At 40.8% G+C, this 21971-nt stretch overlaps 1 protein-coding gene across 1 annotated transcript; it reads right to left on the reverse strand.

Annotated features, from left to right (window-relative positions):
- Positions 1 to 1866: 1866 nt before the first annotated feature.
- On the reverse strand, positions 1867 to 21868 carry LOC112562514. Its single transcript, XM_025235793.1, has 10 exons — positions 21862 to 21868; positions 20704 to 20961; positions 11298 to 11699; positions 6172 to 6282; positions 4914 to 4959; positions 4528 to 4548; positions 4096 to 4164; positions 3720 to 3749; positions 2802 to 2831; positions 1867 to 2222 (listed from the first exon to the last, which is right to left on the reverse strand). The coding sequence occupies exons 1-10, from the start codon at positions 21866 to 21868 to the stop codon at positions 2195 to 2197; spliced, it is 1002 nt and encodes a 333-aa protein (XP_025091578.1). The 3' UTR covers positions 1867 to 2194.
- Between the last annotated feature and the right edge of the window lie 103 nt (positions 21869 to 21971).

Raw genomic sequence — 21971 nt, forward strand, 5'->3', positions numbered from 1 at the left:
TGAGACCTAGCTAAACAATACAGACTTTATCATTGAGACTAAACAATACAGGCTTTATCATTGAGACTTAGCTAAACAATACAGACTTTATCATTGAGACTTAGCTAAACAATACAGAGTTTATCATTGAGACCTAGCTAAACAATACAGACTTTATCATTGAGACTAAACAATACAGGCTTTATCATTGAGACCTAGCTAAAACAATACAGGCTTTATCATTGAGACCTAAGCTAAACAATACTTTATCATTGAGACTAGCTAAACAATACAGACTTTATCATTGAGACCTAGCTAAACAATACAGACTTTATCATTGAGACCTAGCTAAACAATACAGAGTTTATCATTGAGACCTAGCTAAACAATACAGACTTTATCATTGAGAGCTAACAATAAGACTTTATCATTGAGACTAGCTAAACAATACAGACTTTATCATTGAGACCTAGCTAAACAATACAGACTTTATCATTGAGACTAGCTAAACAATACAGACTTTATCATTGAGACTAGCTAAACAATACAGACTTTATCATTGAGACTAGCTAAACAATACAGAGTTTATCATTGAGACCTAGCTAAACAATACAGACTTTATCATTGAGACTAAACAATACAGGCTTTATCATTGAGACCTAGCTAAACAATACAGATTGTTTATCATTGAGACCTAGCTAAACAATACAGACTTTATCATTGAGACTAGCTAAACAGTACAGGCTTTATCATTGAGACTAGCTAAACAATACAGACTTATCATTGAGACCTAGCTAAACAATACAGACTTTATCATTGAGACCTAGCTAACAATACAGACTTTATCATTGAGACCTAGTAAACAATACAGAGTTTATCATTGAGACTAGCTAAACAATACAGACTTTATCATTGAGACTTAGCTAAACATACAGACTTTATCATTGAGACCTAGCTAAACAATACAGAGTTTATCATTGAGACCTAGCTAAACAATACAGACTTTATCATTGAGACTAAACAATACAGGCTTTATCATTGAGACTTAGCTAAACAATACAGACTTTATCATTGAGACTTAGCTAAACAATACAGAGTTTATCATTGAGACCTAGCTAAACAATACAGACTTTATCATTGAGACTAAACAATACAGGCTTTATCATTGAGACCTAGCTAAACAATACAGGCTTTATCATTGAGAGCAAGCTAAACAATATCTTTATCATTGAGACCTAGCTAAACAATACAGACTTTATCATTGAGACCTAGCTAAACAGTACAGGCTTTATCATTGAGACCTAGCTAAACAATACAGACTTTATCATTGAGACCTAGCTAAACAATACAGACTTTATCATTGAGACTAAACAATACAGGCTTTATCATTGAGACCTAGCTAAACAATACAGACTTTATCATTGAGACTAAACAATACAGGCTTTATCATTGAGAGCAAGCTAAACAATACAGACTTTATCATTGAGACCTAGCTAAACAATACAGACTTTATCATTGAGACCTAGCTAAACAATACAGACTTTATCATTGAGACTAAACAATACAGACTTTATCATTGAGACCTAGCTAAACAATACAGACTTTATCATTGAGACTAAACAATACAGACTTTATCATTGAGACCTAGCTAAACAATACAGACTTTATCATTGAGACCTAGCTAAACAATACAGACTTTATCATTGAGACTAAACAATACAGGCTTTATCATTGAGAGCAAGCTAAACAATACAGACTTTATCATTGAGACTAAACAATACAGACTTTATCATTGAGACCAGACTAAACAATACAGACTTTATCATTGAGACTAAACAATACAGACTTTATCATTGAGACCAAGCTAAACAATACAGAGTTTAGCATTGAGACCTAGCTAAACAATACAGAGTTTATCATTGAGACCAGACTAAACAATACAGACTTTATCATTGAGACCAGACTAAACAATACAGACTTTATCATTGAGACCAAGCTAAACAATACAGACATCGCTGTGACATACCCTTTGATGTATACACACAAGATGTTGTTGTTGCCTGTACTATCATCCTATTACGACAAGCTGGTAACTCGTAATCAAGTGTACGTGTAAACAAATCAGTTTTTATCACATTTCTGTTCTAATGATGGAGCTGCTCCCTCCCTTCTTGTCACAGCGGTTGTTGCGATGTTTTGTTGGAAATCCGTTTCTTTACTCCTCCGCTGGTGCTTCTCCTCCACTGCAGGAAAGAATAAATTCCAGGTGTCAGACAAGTCTTGAACATATAAACTAGTATCTACATTTGAATGTTTCTTCAGAACGTAAAAACAGTGCAGCACAGTTAAAGTGGAAAGTGAAAACATCAAATGTTGCCTTCAAGTGACAAGGTGTCTTGTTATCCCTGGATTGTGTCGTCTTTTAGACGGGAACCTACTTTGTTGCTTTGTAACCTAAAAGCTTGTAAGCAGCTACCTAAGTGTGAGATGTGTGCGATGAGGTTTTTTAAAAAAGAAGTCTGCATTTGAAACAATACAGTTCTGTAACACAGTGTCTCTGTGTCTCCATACACATCTACCAAACATATCCTCTGTCTCTGTCTCTGTCTCTGTCTACACATCTGTTTGCTAAGTCCAGATACATGATATCGAGTCTATGGTGCGCCTTTCCGTCTGTCAGTCTAATGGACATCATGAAATGGTCATGTAGACGTTCGACCCTCCATCTCTTTACACTTCTGTCAGTCCCACCATCTCTCTGTTTTCAATTACAAGTCGCTTTGCTTGTCATATTTTTCGTCTGACTAGTAATGTCCACTTACCCTTCTGCTGCTTCTTCTGGTTGTTGTGACCTGCAACAGCAGATATAAACATTCGCGCTTACTTCAAAATCACTAACGTTGAAATACGAAGTAAAATGCCTTAGCTTCTCATGAATGGAGAACAGCACAGCTGATGTACATTTTAATAGGTACTTAAATTTACGACAACTCCGATAGAACTGTAAGGATACAACAACGCATCTCTAATTTTTTCTTTCTCTTCTTAACAAAGATGGAAATTTCTCTTTCTTAGCAGCTGTCATAAACAATAGACCACACAGACAAAATAAACAAGTCCAACAGTCAGCCACACAACCACTCACACTCAGCCACTCAGCGTCCATTCTCACAGACACGCCATCATTAGTGTCACAGGCTACGGAGAGAAAAACTAAGGTTGATTTACAAATCTTTTTCAAGTGCGGCATCGCAACTGATTAAAAGGACTTGGGGAAAGCTTTCTTCTTGGCGACTAGTTTCTATTGGCAACCAGAGGGCAGCATTTGGAAATGGTGACGACGGGTTGTGGTGGTCTGTGACATGGGAAGATTTATTTGTCTCCTTATCTATACTCGAACCTCAGTTTTGCAGGCACCTGGCATTTTTAAAAGCAAACTTTACTTTGAATGAATTTTCTAAAGATCATCAAAACTGTACTGCATTGTCACAGGGAGTGTTTATGTCGCTACTGTCCACCTAAATAATGTGCTTTGTCTTCAGCAGCTTGACAGGTGTGTCCTGTCTTACATGTAATAGCAACAAAGTTTCCAGTGAAATACATTTCTCTCACACTGTCTTTCTGTCGCTTTCTTAGGAAGTTGTATTAGTTCTATCATTCTTCTCTACCTTTAAGTTTGTTAGCATCTCCATCTGTCAGACGATGTCAAAACCTATTCAAGATATACAGTATTTACTTACTCTTCGGCACTTGCCTCTTCAGCTTCCTCTCTGCAGTAGGAAAAGGAATCCCAAGTTAAGACAATATTTTCAATATTGTCAATTAAGTTAATATCATTAGCATTTTACAAGAAATATTACTAGATTACCATACGCAGATAATTTAGTTCCTTTTAAAGTAAAAGCATTGTCACATAAACTATGAAGTGTGAAAACATGTCTTATGATATAAATATCTAGTCACCAGTAAAAGACATTTCTCCTACACTGTCTTTCTGTCGTTTTGTTAGGAAAGTGTATAAGTCCTACAATACTTCTCTACTTTCAAGTTTGTTAGCACTTCGATCTGTCGTCAGAAAATGGAGTACACAGTTGAAGGTATAAACTATTTACTTACCCTTCTCCTTCATCCTCTCCTTCACCTTCTCCTTCACCTTCTCCTTCACCTTCTCCTTGAGCCGCTCCTCTGCAGTAGAAAAGTAATGTCAGGTTAACATAATAATATCAGCCTGTATATTAAGGTCATTTTGCAAACATTTTACCAGGAACAAGACAAGATTTCTTTAAATACTCTGTTGCGTTCATGAACATGATTAAAAAGTATGTCTTCTTGTTGAAAAATCATTTTAGAAGTTTTACAATTCTTTCAGGAATGTGACAGAAGTGTCTGAAGACATTAAGTCGCCAGTGAAATACATTTCTGTAACACTGGCTCTGCCACTTTGTTAGTCCGGTGTATTAGTCCTACATTCCTCTGTACTTTCAAGTGTGTTGGCAAGTCTGTCTGTGGTCATAAACTGTTCAAAGTATTCAGAAAGCATTCACTTACCCTTCTGGAGCTTGTACGGGACTGCAGTAGGAAAAGGTAAGCCAAGTTTAGACAATGATATTTATCTAATAACTGTTAAAAGCTATAAAAGTAATTCCTAGAGTTTAGCGTGGGAGCGGACCCAGGCTTAGTTTGTGTTTGTGTGCAAGAAATAATACCAAACACCTGAGGACGCGTTTGTGAGAAATGGCGAGCACGAGTGTCATGACACCTGTCCCCAATGTTTGTAAATTCATCGTCTCTAATTTTCTTTCTTTCTTCATCTCAGAATATCTTTCTCCTCAAGAATAATCATATGTTCTTAACAAAAGAAATAATTTGTTTAAACATGTCTAAATCACTCTGTCTCTTTTTTCTGACTGATAAGTTATCACAAAAATATTTACCCTTGGGCCTGCCGACGCTTTCTCCACGCTAGGAACGCCACCAATGCTGCAAGAAACCAGAGTTTAAAATAGGATTGATAGATTGAGGCACTTTTGTTCTCAGATTCATAATGTCTTGTTTAGTTTTATCATTAAGCTAGCTTGAATTTTCAAACCTTCATCACTATCATCATGAGCAACAGCAACATGTCCTGTTAACCCTCATTAGCGTGGGGGAGGGACACTCTAAGTGTTCTGTACTTTTGTGTGACTTGAAGGTCCGATTGGCTGTTGTGTGGATTTTGTTTTCCTCTCTTTTACTGTTTGCTTACCTAAAGGTAAGGACTTACAAACGCTTGATGTAGATCCGTGCCTACACTATTGACTCAGCCTGTGAACATCTGTATCATTTGACATACATACATTGTAAAATATTTAGTTCAAGTTTCGATGTTTGCCACTCTGGAAACAATTGTAGATTATTCTACCTTTTCTGTATTATTTTAATTATTTGCTTTCTAACTTTATTTATCATTAATATTTATATTTCTTCTGTTGTTTTTATTTAGTCGTTTCTGTCATATCAATTTCTACTTCGTCTTTGCCGTTGACCACGGCGTTGCTCTTGCCAGTGCTGGTCTCAGGTTTTGTACACGTGTCTGTCAGTCCGCTTGTAAGGTCTTACAGTTCATTCATGTTTTAAAGTGAACTTTTCAAAGCACAGTTTTAAAAATGATAGAAAACAGTCTGTCTCACTTGGTAACACTCTTGGTCATGTCATAAGGTCATGTGACGGAGAACGAGACTTCGTCTCAGTAAACGAAAGAGTCCGATGTCATTTCTCTTCTTAAACACAACATGCTACAAAACCTTCAACTTTTCCCACATGAACAGACGCGAGAGTAGACGAGATTCACGTGGATTCTACTCTTTACGCCATTCTAAGCAGTTTTAGTTGGCCTTTGCAATCCCTTTAAGACAGGCACGTGGTGAGCATTGTAAGTCCGTGCACTCATCCTTCTGTTGTCTCCGAGGAGTGTGTGTGTGCGTGCGTTCGTTCGCGCATGCGTGGAAGCTAACATTCGATGGCATCCGATCTCCCGTTTAAAAACTGAGACAAGAAACAACTGACTGGCGGTTGATACTCTTTCCTCAAGGGTCTCATCTTAATTACTTCCTTCCATTATGAAAACAACACACACACACACACACACACTGCAGAACCAGCACGTGCCCTGTGACGTTCACACATTATTTAACACAGACATGTATTACTCACCAATCAAACCGGCAATGCCAAGTGCAATGAGAATTGCTGCCCATAGGGGAAATTCTTCCTTTGGTGGGGCTGGTTTAGCTGGTGGTGGTGCGGTTGTTAACGTTTCATTCACTTTGAAGATTGAGATTAAAAATGAACTTCATTGGCTGATATTCCGGACACTTACATTTTGATGGAGACTAATGATTTCTGACAGATGTTTGTTCTAGCAGTAGTGATATCTAAAAGTCAACAGCATTAAACATTTTTACACTTGTTTTCTGGATATTAACGTGCATTATTCTATTTTCAATTTACAAAATCTTAATCTCAAAAGAATACTTTACTTGATTACAAACAACACTTTTATAAATGCGGCCTACACTTTAGTAAAATAAAAATAGTATCTACCTACTCCAAAGAAACACAAACCGACTTGTCTTCTGTTTGTGTCGCCAAACAACAGCTAAGACTTGAGCCTTTGCCCCATGTAGCAGTCAACGAGCGTGTGCTAATTGTCTGATTGTAGTCAGTCATTACTCGACCTTTCAACTGCATGTCAGTCTTGCTTTTCGCTTCTCACTCTCGCAGAACGAAGTGCCCCAACCTTCCCTCTAGCATTTCAACATAGTAAAAGTGAATGGCTCTACATTATTTCTACAGGACTCTTCTTAGTTCATCATGCCTCTACCTTATTTTTATATGAACTTTTTATTTCTGCATGGCTCTACCTTATTTCTTCATGTCTAACCTCGACTTGTAGCTTTTGATCGTACTAAAGCTGTGGATGTCAACTATCTCTTCATCCATCAAAACTGTGAAAGTTACGGCCATGCTCAAGACAACTTAATACTGAGCCCAGGGCATGTGAACAAAAGAAAGCAGCACCAGATGTCCAGGACCAGATACCTAGTCACGTGACTATGATGTCAATCCCATACCTAGTCTCGTGACTATGATATCAATCACATACCTAGTCCCGTGACTATGATATCAATCCCATACCTAGTCCTGTTACTATGATATCAATACAATACCTAGTCATGTGACTATGATATCAATCCCATACCTAGTCCTGTGACTATGATATCAATACAATACCTAGTCCTGTGACTATGATATCAATCCCATACCTAGTCCCGTGACTATGATATCAATCCCATACCTAGTCCCGTGACTATGATATCAATCACATACCTAGTCCTGTTACTATTATATCAATCACATACCTAGTCCCGTGACTATGATATCAATCACATACCTAGTCCCGTGACTATGATATCAATCACATACCTAGTCTCGTGACTATGATATCAATCACATACCTAGTCCCGTGACTATGATGTCAATCACATACCTAGTCCCGTGACTATGATGTCAATCCCATACCTAGTCCTGTGACTATGATATCAATACAATACCTAGTCTCGTGACTATGATATCAATCCCATACCTAGTCCCGTGACTATGATGTCAATCCCATCCCTAGTCCTGTGACTATGATATCAATACAATACCTAGTCCCGTGACTATGATATCAATCACATACCTAGTCCTGTGACTATGATATCAATCCCATACCTAGTCTCGTGACTATGATATCAATCCCATACCTAGTCCCGTGACTATGATGTCAATCCCATACCTAGTCCCGTGACTATGATATCAATCACATACCTAGTCCCGTGACTATGATATCAATACAATACCTAGTCCTGTGACTATGATATCAATACAATACCTAGTCCTGTGACTATGATATCAATACAATACCTAGTCCCGTGACTATGATATCAATCACATACCTAGTCTCGTGACTATGATATCAATCACATACCTAGTCCTGTGACTATGATATCAATCCCATACCTAGTCCCGTGACTATGATATCAATCACATACCTAGTCCCGTGACTATGATATCAATACAATACCTAGTCCTGTTACTATGATATCAATACAATACCTAGTCCTGTGACTATGATATCAATACAATACCTAGTCCTGTGACTATGATATCAATCACATACCTAGTCCCGTGACTATGATATCAATCACATACCTAGTCCTGTTACTATGATATCAATCACATACCTAGTCTCGTGACTATGATATCAATACAATACCTAGTCCCGTGACTATGATGTCAGTCCCATACCTAGTCCCGTGACTATGATATCAATCACATACCTAGTCCTGTTACTATGATATCAATCACATACCTAGTCTCGTGACTATGATATCAATACAATACCTAGTCCCGTGACTATGATGTCAGTCCCATACCTAGTCCCGTGACTATGATATCAATCACATACCTAGTCTCGTGACTATGATATCAATCACATACCTAGTCCCGTGACTATTATATCAATCACATACCTAGTCCCGTGACTATGATATCAATCACATACCTAGTCCCGTGACTATGATATCAATCACATACCTAGTCTCGTGGCTATGATATCAATACAATACCTAGTCTCGTGACTATGATGTCAAGCAGATACCTAGTCCCGTGACTATGATATCAATCCCATATCTAGTCCTGTGACTATGATATCAATACAATACCTAGTCTCGTGACTATGATATCAATCCCATACTTAGTCCCGTGACTATGATGTCAATCCCATACCTAGTCCCGTGACTATGATGTCAATCCCATACCTAGTCCTGTGACTATGATATCAATACAATACCTAGTCTCGTGACTATGATATCAATCCCATACCTAGTCCCGTGACTATGATGTCAATCCCATCCCTAGTCCTGTGACTATGATATCAATACAATACCTAGTCCCGTGACTATGATATCAATCACATACCTAGTCCTGTGACTATGATATCAATCCCATACCTAGTCTCGTGACTATGATATCAATCCCATACCTAGTCCCGTGACTATGATGTCAATCCCATACCTAGTCCCGTGACTATGATATCAATCACATACCTAGTCCCGTGACTATGATATCAATACAATACCTAGTCCTGTGACTATGATATCAATACAATACCTAGTCCCGTGACTATGATATCAATCACATACCTAGTCCTGTGACTATGATATCAATCACATATCTAGTCCCGTGACTATGATATCAATCACATACCTAGTCCTGTGACTATGATATCAATCCCATACCTAGTCCCGTGACTATGATGTCAATCCCATACCTAGTCCTGTGACTATGATATCAATAAAATAATAAGTCTGGTGACTATGATATCAATCCCATACCTAGTCCCGTGACTATGATGTCAATCCCATACCTAGTCCTGTGACTATGATATCAATACAATACCTAGTCCCGTGACTATGATATCAATCACATACCTAGTCCTGTGACTATGATATCAATCACATACCTAGTCCTGTGACTATGATATCAATCCCATACCTAGTCCCGTGACTATGATATCAATACAATACCTAGTCCTGTGACTATGATATCAATACAATACCTAGTCCTGTGACTATGATATCAATACAATACCTAGTCCTGTGACTATGATATCAATACAATACCTAGTCCCGTGACTATGATATCAATACAATACCTAGTCCTGTGACTATGATATCAATACAATACCTAGTCCCGTGACTATGATATCAATCACATACCTAGTCTCGTGACTATGATATCAATCACATACCTAGTCCTGTGACTATGATATCAATCCCATACCTAGTCCCGTGACTATGATATCAATACAATACCTAGTCCTGTGACTATGATATCAATACAATACCTAGTCCTGTGACTATGATATCAATACAATACCTAGTCCTGTGACTATGATATCAATACAATACCTAGTCCCGTGACTATGATATCAATACAATACCTAGTCCTGTGACTATGATATCAATACAATACCTAGTCCCGTGACTATGATATCAATACAATACCTAGTCCTGTGACTATGATATCAATACAATACCTAGTCCCGTGACTATGATATCAATCACATACCTAGTCCTGTGACTATGATATCAATCCCATACCTAGTCCCGTGACTATGATGTCAATCCCATACCTAGTCCTGTGACTATGATATCAATACAATACCTAGTCCCGTGACTATGATATCAATCACATACCTAGTCCCGTGGCTATGATATCAATCACATATCTAGTCCCGTGACTATGATATCAATCACATACCTAGTCCCGTGACTATGATATCAATCACATACCTAGTCCCGTGACTATGATGTCAATCCCATACCTAGTCCTGTGACTATGATATCAATACAATACCTTGTCCTGTGACTATGATATCAATACAATACCTAGTCCTGTGACTATGATATCAATACAATACCTAGTCCCGTGACTATGATATCAATCACATACCTAGTCCCGTGACTATGATATCAATCACATACCTAGTCCCGTGACTATGATGTCAATCCCATACCTAGTCCTGTGACTATGATATCAATACAATACCTAGTCCCGTGACTATGATATCAATACAATACCTAGTCCTGTGACTATGATATCAATACAATACCTAGTCCCGTGACTATGATATCAATCACATACCTAGTCTCGTGGCTATGATATCAATCACATATCTAGTCCCGTGACTATGATATCAATCACATACCTAGTCCCGTGACTATGATATCAATCACATACCTAGTCCCGTGACTATGATGTCAATCCCATACCTAGTCCTGTGACTATGATATCAATACAATACCTAGTCTCGTGACTATGATATCAATCACATACCTAGTCCCGTGACTATGATATCAATCCCATACCTAGTCTCGTGACTATGATATCAATCCCATACCTAGTCTCGTGACTATGATACCTCGTCCCGTGACTATGATATCAAGCAGATACCTCGTCTCGTGACTATGATGAAAACACTCAGGTCACCCATTTCCAATTGTCGGACTTTCATAAATATCTCAGCACTTCTTGCAAAGTTTCACACTGTAAGTGCTCACATTTTCTGTTCTTCACAACTCTCTGTGAGTCGCTGACAGTAGTGTCTATGCCTAGTCTCAAACATTAACTGACGACAGCGAAGGAATCCAGTATCTCGGACACAAAGGGGAAAAATGAGTGAGTGAGAGTGTTCTCGCGCGGAAACAATAACAACAACAACAACAACAACTTACCATATACCAAAGGATGACATTTTGTGGTTTCGATGAGTACGTGTTCCAATCCGGTTGTGTGACTTTCGCAATTTATGTCACACCACGTTATAATACCTAGGTACATGTCACTCGCATTAAAATAGCAGGTGTAGATCCATTTGTCACCAATTTGTTCACAGAGAACGTTTCCCTCTGCCGCCTCTGATTGACATTTGCTTAAATCGAACAAAAGCGGACAAATGCGGTATGGGCCATCGTCCTCATCCAAATCAGCGCGTTCATATAAAAATTGAAGATCCTGGCGTTTCTCATCGCACATCTGGTCAAAAAAGCTCTTATCCGCTTCACATGAAAGACTTGACAGTTTGTTTCTTACATAAAATTCCTGACATGTGATCTTAAACCTCGAATCCTTGACATCTGAAAAACATAAGATTACTGATAATCATCATCAACAGTTTCTCTTGTGGATTTCAAAATGTACAAAATCAATCAATCTATAGTCCGGTGGATCTGTGGTTGAACCCAAAAGTAAGTGGCACAAAAGCAGACAAAAGGTTGTACATGAGTGAGTTGCTGTGAGGGCGCCACTTCCTGAAGTGACATTATCAAGCCATCATAAGTCTGTCCTCCCCAATGTTGTTGTTATGTTGCCTGTTGTTTCATCGAGTCACCGAGTTGTCCTGTGTAGTGTGTAAGTGTTTAGTAGGTGTCCATGGTCCTGACACGTGGACCACTCTAGCAGCAAGGAGCCTTACAAAAGGTGTCTCTAGCAGTTCTTGCACTAGTAAGTGCTTACTGTCATTAGTTGTAAGTTCACTACAAACACGGCGACACTATGGCGGTACCTGTCCTGGCAAGATGGCAGATATTATTAATAATAATAAAGGGTACTGCCAATTTCACTGTCTTGCCCCAGTTTCTACTTCTTTTTACAATAATTTCACTGAAAAATATTTTCCATGGGATTTTCTTAAACACAATCTACAGACTTGTATACCAGATGTGCTGATCCACCAACACAGGCCATAAGAAGATTTTGTTTAGGTAAATAAATGCATTCTTTTACACCGAGGTACAGACGTGTCCTACCTCGACCATGACCCGATATTATTAATAATAATAAAGGGTACTTTATCACCAAGGTAAACCGCACTCTCTGCGCAGACCAGTCATGATAACAGATAACAGAATAGATAACAGACAGCAGACGGTGAGGTAAGTATAGCCACAGAACGTAAAGCAGTGAATGAAGGTATGAAGGGATGTAGATACTATAAACAGTGTCAGATGAAGTCGGCACATGATGGTTAACATGACAGACAGTGTTGCCATGGAGTTCAGATAGTAGCTCAGGGATAGTACTTTGTGAACAGATACGTTTTCACAGAGCGTGTGAATGTAGCCTTGTAGTCCGAGTTATGAATGAGATGTGGAAGAGAGTTCCACTGCTTAGCAGCACATAGGGAGGACGTCCGTTGTCATGTGACTGTCTGTGGGAGGGAGGACAGAATGCGGGAGTCTGAGGAGGAGCCAAGGTTTGGGGCAGGAGTGTGGACAGACAAGATTTCAGTAGAGTAGAGGGGGAGGAGCCTTCAAAGAATCCATAGCATAAAGTCAAGAGCATGTAGACTATTGTAGCTTTAACTGGTAGCCAACGGAGAGAATAAAGAAGTGGTGTGACATGTTCACATTTGTGATTCCCGAAAGCGAGACGAGCAGCTGTGTTGTGGACTTTCTGATGCTTGTCAATGAGGTCCTGTGGACATCCAGAAAGAAAAGAGTTAAGTTGTCTACTTTAAACAGAATGAGCAGATGAGGATTTTGGGGGTTGAGATGGACAGAAAATGTCGAATGGATCTGATGTTTCGACGCTCATAGTATACAGAACGACAGATGTGAGAAACACGTTCATCAAGAGACACGTCAGCAGACATTATGTAACCTAAGTCACCTGTTGAAGTGACAAAAGGAACATCAGCATCGCCTACCCGAGATCAGTCACTCGCGTTCACTCAAACACCTGGACATTTGCGCGTTCTATTCTAAAAAAAAAAAACTCTACCTCTTTTGTAGGCCTGTATATATATATACATGTCTTTAATAATTTTAAGTAATAAAAATGCAAAAAAATTGTTTAAAATAATTCCCTAGTAAACATACGTCCATTAATCCTTACTACTATCTACGAGATATTGTCACTACCTGTCAATAATCTCTAATTCCTAACTCAGTCCTGAGAAAAAGTTCCTTTCTTGATGCTTAACTTGAGAAACAATAAATGTAAAGTTGGGCACAACACTGCTTTCACTGTTCCAACAGTCACTGGGGACTAATGTTTCATAAGTGTATATATACATGTATATATCTTAGACACTTACAACTTGTCCTGAAACGTAAAAACAATGACACAAACAAAACACAACTGGCGTCTCCACTTGGGGGACAGACTTTATCCACTGAATGTCACTGTCCCTGGGACGAGCGACCTCACAATATGTTTTATTAAACACTGCCTCTTGGGGTCACACGTTGTCGTCCTGGGAATTATACTCCAGGATATCCACAAAATTACTCATTCATTGAGAACAAGTGCTTGAGAAAGCTGCTCCGCATCTCGTACCGCGAACACAAGACCAACGCATACGTACGGAGCACCGTGACCTCCCTCGTGGGCCCACATGAGCCCCTTCTGGCAACAGTGAAGCGGCGCAAGCTCGCCTGGTTCGGTCACGTCACCCGCCACAACACCCTGTCCAAGACGATCCTACAAGGAACCCTCGAAGGGAGCCGTCGTCGTGGTCGTCCGAGGAAAAGCTGGGTCACCAACATTAAAGAATGGACCGAACGCGAGATGCCAGACCTGCTCTCATCTGCTCAAGACAGGACCGGGTGGAAAATTCTGTCTGTTGCTGCTGCCGGACGGTCCCCCCTACGCCCGGACCGGGCATGGGACTGACCTGACCTGACCTGACTCATTCATATCTTTTGAGAAGAATGCATAACAAAAATTCAGCATACAAAAATCCGAGATGTACAAAAATACAAACACTGCACCGTTGTAGGCAGACGCAGCTTCCACTCCCCCCCCCCACACTTAGTGTCCCTCCACTCGCCGTGTGTCCTCTGGAAGTGAAGCGGTGGCCCACAACAGTTCATTTAAATCGTCTTCCCTCCCTTTCTTGTTCCGCTGTCTAGAAACAGAATCCCGATTATTCAGCAGGTGGGCTCAGCCACCATCCGTGTGCGGGCTGTTATCCTCATGTCCCCCTCTGTGACACCCCAACAGAGACACGCAGTGAACTCTTGCTCTCCTCGTTGAAATAATACGTTTCTGTTTTTCATCATTTAGTTTTAACTACGTGTTGGATGCAGGGCGGTCTCGGTGCTGTGAACAGGGAGATTAGCAGACTGTGATGGAGAAATCAAATTTTCCTACTGAAGATACGATAGAAGTTGCTTGAGAACTACTTTCTCAAGGATTTTGGAAATAAAATGGCAGATTCGAGACTCGGCGGTAATTGTTTAATACATTGAAGTCGAGGGTAGGCTATTTTTAACAGCGGTTTGACTAAGGCTGTTTTCAAGATAGTTGTGAAGATGCCACACGACAAGCTATCATTAATTAATTATTTCTGTGAGGGCAGTCAAGATAGTCTACCTGTAATGAAGGGGCGTGGGAACTGGGTCCAGTGGACATGTTGAGAGTTTTGACTGGAGTATGATGGTCCTAAGCTCCCTTTCCGAGATGGGCTGAACAGAAGCAAGGGAGCACGTTGGCCTTGCCAGATCGTCAGCGTGGTTAGCAAGGTCTGAAAGGTGCACAGGCAGTTGATTAAGTTTAGCCCGAATGTCAAGAATCGTACTAAAAAAAAAAAAAAACATCGCCAAAGGCATCGGAGGTAAGAAAATCAGGTGCAACGACTGTGGGCAGTTGTCACCTGTTTGTGCTACCCAACAGGTGGCTGCAGGTCCTACTAGACGAGCAAGTACTAATGTGAGGACAAAGGAATGTAGTTTTGGCGAAAGGAACAAGGTGGAGGACTAAACGCTTGGCAGGGTTTAGCATCTGTTTATGGACAGTCAACCCAGACCTACGCCACAACCTTTCACCTCGTCGATGTTACGCCTTAGCTTTCCGCTCAACGCGAATGCTGGAGTATCATGGCCCGTGTTTGTTGGGGTGAACTCGGGTACACACAGCAGGAGCATGGGGTGGGGTACCATGGCACGTGTTTGTTGGGGTGAACTCGGGTACACACAGCAGGAGCATGGGCCTCCAGCCCGGAGCGGAGAACGCCCACAAGCCTTTCAGAAGAGGCTGAGCGGCAGAGGGCCAGTTCGCTTCCCAGGTCATCACGAAACATAGACATGTCCATGTCACGAAGACGGCGCAGAGTGCGAAACACTGGTGTCAGTGCTGGTCACACAATAATGATGTAAAAAGATCACATTTGAGACAGTAACCATGCATATGACATGATCAAGATGACTATGCACCACTCAAAAGAGGATTTGATTATTTAGGTTACTGGGTGAAGACACTGAGCAGATCCGTGAGCCTTTTTGTCTACAGTTTTTCTTTTTGTCCAAACGGACACTGAAGTCTTCAATGATCACAGCCTCACAGGTATGCTACTAAGTATTTTGCAGTGGTCAAGTAGATCGTGAAATTCTGACAGAAACCTCTTGTCAGTTAATTTGTTTGTGGTGTTGAGTGGTGGTCTATATAAACACATTAGATGAATTTTTGTCCGGGGAGGAAAGTCTTGCATTAAAAAATTCAAATGACAAGATTATAAAAGGGAATTCAAATGCAAGGTGACACAAAAGATGTTTTAAAGATCGCAGCAATCCTTCATCCGCGACTGGCACGGCGGAAACACCGCCCACTGTAGTTAACTGGCCTCACAACAACACAAACACTCTCATCACCACGATCTCTGAGCTGCGTTTCAGTAAATAGCAGAATGTCCAGGTCATTGTCACTGATGAACTCTATGATCTCTGTTCTCTTCTGTTCTTGCTGGTTGGATGAGACAGACCGGGCACTAAAAAACGTGATACGTTTAGAGTCGATGAATGCCGAGCTTTAACATCTTGCACAGAGATGGGTTTATCTTCTCCATCGTGCGATGTCATCAGTGACGACACTGCACAATGAAGCATACATACAACGGACTGTTTACTCCAGGCTCAAATAAAAACAAATTGTTGATAAAATACACTCCGTCGTCCACACACCTACATGTGAAACAGCCGTAGAAAATGTACTCTCTATGATATATCTTTACCATTTGTGTGAAATATGTGAAGCAGAACTGTGTCACATACACCCACAGATGGAAGGTGAAAAGAAGACTTGCAGATAACCGTCGACACCAACTGTCGCCCGTTCAAAAGAAACTGAGGCCACCAAAATGGAAGGGAGCATCACATCTGAACGCTTGGAGTCAAGACTCCAAATACACGTCAAAGTGCAGGGAGGGAGAACTAACACATCAGGTGAGACTAAAGACAAAGCAATCGCCATTCAGCAAGCAACTTGTTTACTCAGTTATCAACACACTACAGGAGCACGCGCCAGTCAGGGCTGCAGTAAATGATGAAGACGCTTCCCAGAGTGAAGAGTAGAGAACTCAGGGGAGTAGAAACTGAATCAGGTAACAAGGGTAAGATACGTGAGAAGTTCGTAAAAGGAAAAATGAGTCATCTGGTTAGCTAGGAAGGACAGGTGGGAAGAGAGAATTTGGAAAGAAACTTTTCAAGGGAATAAAAATTAGAGAAGCTAAAGACAAAAGTCAAGAGCAGTGGAAGAGAGGAGAAAATCAAAGGGAGAGTGAGTGAAAAAAAAAGCTAGAAGAGATGGGGAGGAAAGAAAAGCTAGAATTGGAAAACAAATAAAACAAGAGACAGAAAAGGTAAGTCTAGCCAGACCAACGCCACGTGCGACTGAGGGAATTGCTCAAGATAAGGTTAGCGAGAAGGGGGAAGAGAGTGAAGAACTGATAAGCAGGAATATCGCTAGTTCAAACAGGTCATCCAAACCCCCAGGTGACGTCAGGATTAACCTAGTTAACTACAATCTGTCGCCCCCGACTGTCTACAGACTGTCTGTCCCGAACCTCGAGTCCACGCCACAGTTTCTCATGCGTTTTCCATGCACGTCCCCTCCCAAACGTTCAGAGCTTTATTTTCTGCATTTGCTCCATCATTTCTCTTAGAACGCTGAACTCACACCCATGCTGATGGCAAGAAAGAACTTTTGTACCGGGTTAGAGGGGTACGGAGCATTGGCGGTGCTGGTTACCTAGCTAGTCATGTGGCGCTAATGTCAGTCGCCTCTCTACCCATTCCCTCCCTAGGACCCAATCTGTGATACCAGATGATCAAAGTCTGGCCTGTAAAAACAGCTCTAATGATGTCTCTCAGATTGTAGCAAGGCTGTACCTGTGGGGCGTTTGAAAAAAAGTGAGCGCCCTTTACACCAATAACAGCATTCTTTATCACATCTCTTTGTTTTATAAGGACCTGATCGCAACTAATAAGGACCTACTCGCTGAAAAAAAGCACTTTTAAGGTTTTTATTTGTCCAGCCACAAGTCTACTAAGGTCTAGGCACCTGTCTGTGGCTGTAAAGACCTCATGCACCCTGACATACACCCGGGGGGCACCTGGCAGTGCAGTGGGTAAAACACTCGCTTGTCATCACTGACCTTAAAGTACTTTCACTCTGTCTTCTTTTTCACCGTTGCTCTTCACAAATTTCTCTACTGAATCAGTTTTATGCTGGAGGTGAAAGATCGCTTCTCGAATATTTTGACTTCTTGATTCCCTTGATTGATTGACCAATTTACATCTCTTTGTTTCCGCTCCCTGTCACCCACTAGCGCAGTTTGTGTTGTTTCCAGCCTGTTGATGCTTTCCATCATTTCTGCCATGTTTCTCGTTAGACTATCCAACAAAGCTTTGGAGGGGAGCAGCGCACTTGTTTCTTGCTTTTCCCACTTGTTCTCCTCAAAGCCTTTTTTTTGGGGGGGGCAGGTCTTGGTTTGGGTTCCACCCCACCGATTAGTAGGCATGCACCCAGCGTTGTGAAGCTACATTCAACACGGTAGCCTCCAACACGTCTGGTGGTGACAGGTGCATGTCTAGTATTTTGATTACCACACCTGCAACTGCAAGACACCTGCAGGAAGATCTCCAACCACCATCTACGTTGAGAGAGAACACGAAGTCCACACTGAAGACTTTAAACACCTCAATAGATGTTTTTCTGCTTGAGCAAAATACGAGAGCAGTGGACTGTGATAGGAGCAGGAGTCACGGGAAAGGTCTTTGAGTGCACACTAAAGACTTAATAGTGGGTAATTGCCTAACATAAAGGTAATTGAGCTGCTTTGCTGTACCGTCGCTAAAACGCTGGTGACCATACCTTATCGTGTAGTCATCGAAGTAGATGGAGTGCGCGGTCAGAAGCACTGAACGAAAGGTGATGGTTGGGATGTAGGGGAGAAGCTTGGAGAAACAGACAGGACAAATGTCTTCAAAGAAATGCAAATGAGCACAAACAACAGCCAGTGCCGGGAATGGAGAGATGTGAAATGGTCTCTGGTGTTGAGCACCAGACGCTCAGCAGAGATTTGGATTTTCTAGTTTGTGAGAGAGATGTGCAGGACAGCCCAAAGTCAAACAGTTCAGATGGCGGTAAACCTTTGTATCTTTCGTCTTGCGTAGGTAATTTGGAGCATTTACTTGAGTATGTTTATGAATACCTGGATTGCACGTACACATGTAGAGCAGGGGAGGGTGTGGTGAATATGAAGACCTTGTTTTGTCGGTACTTGGTAGGAGACTGATGGTAATCCTAATCCAAATCCTGTTTTTAACGTAAAGCATGTGGAAGCCATCCTCTGTAAACAACATGGCAGAAATCTGCATCATGATTACTACAGTGAGGACAGAAGGATTTTCCACACCTACATGATCAGCACTGTTTCCAAATGTTAATTATACAAAGCTCCTTTAGCATCCAATCTACTCCATGGGTTATTTTTGAACACAAAACAGGATCTGAATATTCGAGACTAGATTTTTCATATAAAAAAAAAATAAAATAAAATCCACACGGTCGCTTACCTGATAGACACATACACCCCCCCCCCACAAACAATCCCTTCTATTAAATGTCACTGTGTCAGAATTGTTTTCTACCGCTCAACACGTAGCGTTCTTGGCTGCTGCCCCAGAAGCAGTCGTCCACTGTAGGCCAAGGGACTGAAATGTAGATGAATGAAACTTTCTTGTTCTTATTCTTCTAACTACTAAAAAGAAAAAAGCCAAAATACTTATTCTTGCAAATATAGTGGACTTTTCATGTGATGGCGTGAAGTCCTCTACAATGGTTTTGACTGCTATGTAACTAAAACTGTACACCGCGTTTACAAAGCTTATTTTATAGGACAATACAACTGTTACACTCAGTTAAGTTTGTCTTTATTTGCCTGAGTAGGACCCCAAATCATGTGAGCTTGAGCCTATTCCCTCCTCTCTGTTTGCTGGTTGCCTGGATGTCCTCACTAATGAGTCTCTCACCTCTGGGCACTTCATCTTGACTTCAGGTCTGCTGTTGTATCCACTTGAACAGAAACCACCTTTACATGCAAGTACATACATGTGTCCAACTTGTTCTTTTTTTGTACAAAAGTTTCGAAAAGATTCTTTTCAATGATTGCACATGTGGAGCAAACTCATTTGCTTAATCTGTTTCAGCGGACTTCTAGAAAAGGTCATGGTACTGAATGTGCACCTGTTCATGTCGTACACGATCTACTCCTTCGTGCCTACGATGACAACCACTTCTCACTTCTCACTTCTCACCTGCAGGACTTATAAGGGCGTCAACAAGATTTTTTGCACGTTTCATCAAAACTTGTAGTGCAGTTAGTTCTGGGTCTTTAGCACTTTTTTTTCACAGATCCCCCGGACTAGTAAACGAACAGTAAATCAAAGAGCTCGCGACTAATTTAATAACTACAAAAATTACTCAGTGGAAGGGGATGCGGGGTGGAGGGAACAAGCACTGTCAGCAGTACCCGCTGACCTGAACATAGCTGTCCCGCTACACAGGAAAGTAAACAATATTCATATCTACAGTCGTTACAACTAAATAATTGGCTTCAGTAACCAAATCTAACTACGGAAAGTCTGAACGTGTATGAGATCTAAACCGTTAGATTGACACCTCAAGCAAGATCAGTGACAATTATTATTATTATTATTACTATTATTTATAAAAAGCTTCGATAGTGTTGTAAGTTATCAGTCAAAACACACAGAAAGTAAAGAAATGTGACAGTGAGTAGCAAGTTGTACAGATTGTGTACACGCAGACAAACACAAGAGAAGGTAAAATCGTTCTAACTCTGATTGGAGCATCGAAACAGCAGAACCAGCAAGAAGCAGAAGACCAGCACACGTCTGAAAGATGGGTTAGATGTTTCTGCCACCTCCATCTCCTGACGCAGTGCTTGACAGAGGCTGAAGTCAATTCGGCTGGGAATGTTGGCCTGGCAGGACAGGACAGGTCTGTCTCTACAGGCTGCTCTGATGTCCGCCCTGAGCGTTACTACGGCGGAAGTGGAGTGACCGTTGGTAGTGCAGTCAATAAGTCCACATATTCCTACAAAATCTCAAGCTAAAAGACATGACAATTTCACGGTTTACTGTTGAAACGTAAGTTTAATGTTGAGTCAGCTATAAAAATACAGTATTTCTATTTATTCTGGGCCTCGATGACACAAGCGGATGTGAACGTTGCACTATGTCAGATCACTGCGCCATCCTATTGTTGTCACATAGATCTAACCACGGACGTATAAAGGTGGACTGATGTCATCAGAAATAAATTTAATAAAAGATAATATTTTACTTGTCACCTCTTTAGAAGTTTGATAGATAATATGCTTGATAAGAAAGTAATTTTTGAACAAATCACTGAAATATTCAAGCTGTTTATCTAATTCCAGTCAAATTTACAGACAGTTTACTCACAAGGGAGAAGATTCTTATTTTGGGGGATGTAAATTTTCACTTTGATAGACCTCAAGATAGTGATGTGAAGCGGTTGATTGAGGCTTTAGACAGCCGTGGTCTTTGTCAGCTGATTGATAAACCAACTCATAGACTTGGACACATTCTTGACTGGGTTATCACTCGTGCGCCATCAGAGTCACTGGTCAAGTCAGCTGTTGTCGAGGATTTTTTGCTTTCAGACCATTTTGTGCAGTCCTTGGTGACTGATCTTTCTCGACCAAGGCGTAGAAAGACATCTGTTTTGTGTAGAAATTTGAAGAAGGTTGACCTGAACGCTTTCAGAGAAGACCTGCTTCAGTCCAAGTTGTTATTAGATCCTCCCACAGATGTTGATGAGTTAGCAGAGTTATATAATCAGACTTTACTACAGCTGCTTGATAAGCATGCAGTCAGCAAAATTGTTGTAGATAGACCATTGTGTGTGGTTTTGTGAGGGGGTGAGTGAAGCCAAGAAACAGAGACACCACATCTGTTCAGTGCGCCTCACCTTCCATTGTCTTCCTTTGTCATCACTGGTCAGCGCAGAGTGCGACTATCTCTGCAGTAATGTTGCGGGTTACAGGTGCACACATTACAAAGTCTGTGTGTTTACCTTTG

The sequence above is a fragment of the Pomacea canaliculata genome, linkage group LG4 (genome assembly GCF_003073045.1).
Source record: "Pomacea canaliculata isolate SZHN2017 linkage group LG4, ASM307304v1, whole genome shotgun sequence".
NCBI lineage: Eukaryota > Metazoa > Mollusca > Gastropoda > Architaenioglossa > Ampullariidae > Pomacea > Pomacea canaliculata.

Coding starts and splice junctions, on each gene's coding strand:
- LOC112562514 (XM_025235793.1), bottom strand. Junction 3,750..4,095: donor GGAGAGGATGAAGGAGAAGG/GTAAGTAAATAG, acceptor TTCCTACTGCAG/AGAGGAAGCTGAAGAGGCAA. Junction 2,832..3,719: donor GAAGAGGCAAGTGCCGAAGA/GTAAGTAAATAC, acceptor CTGCTGTTGCAG/GTCACAACAACCAGAAGAAG.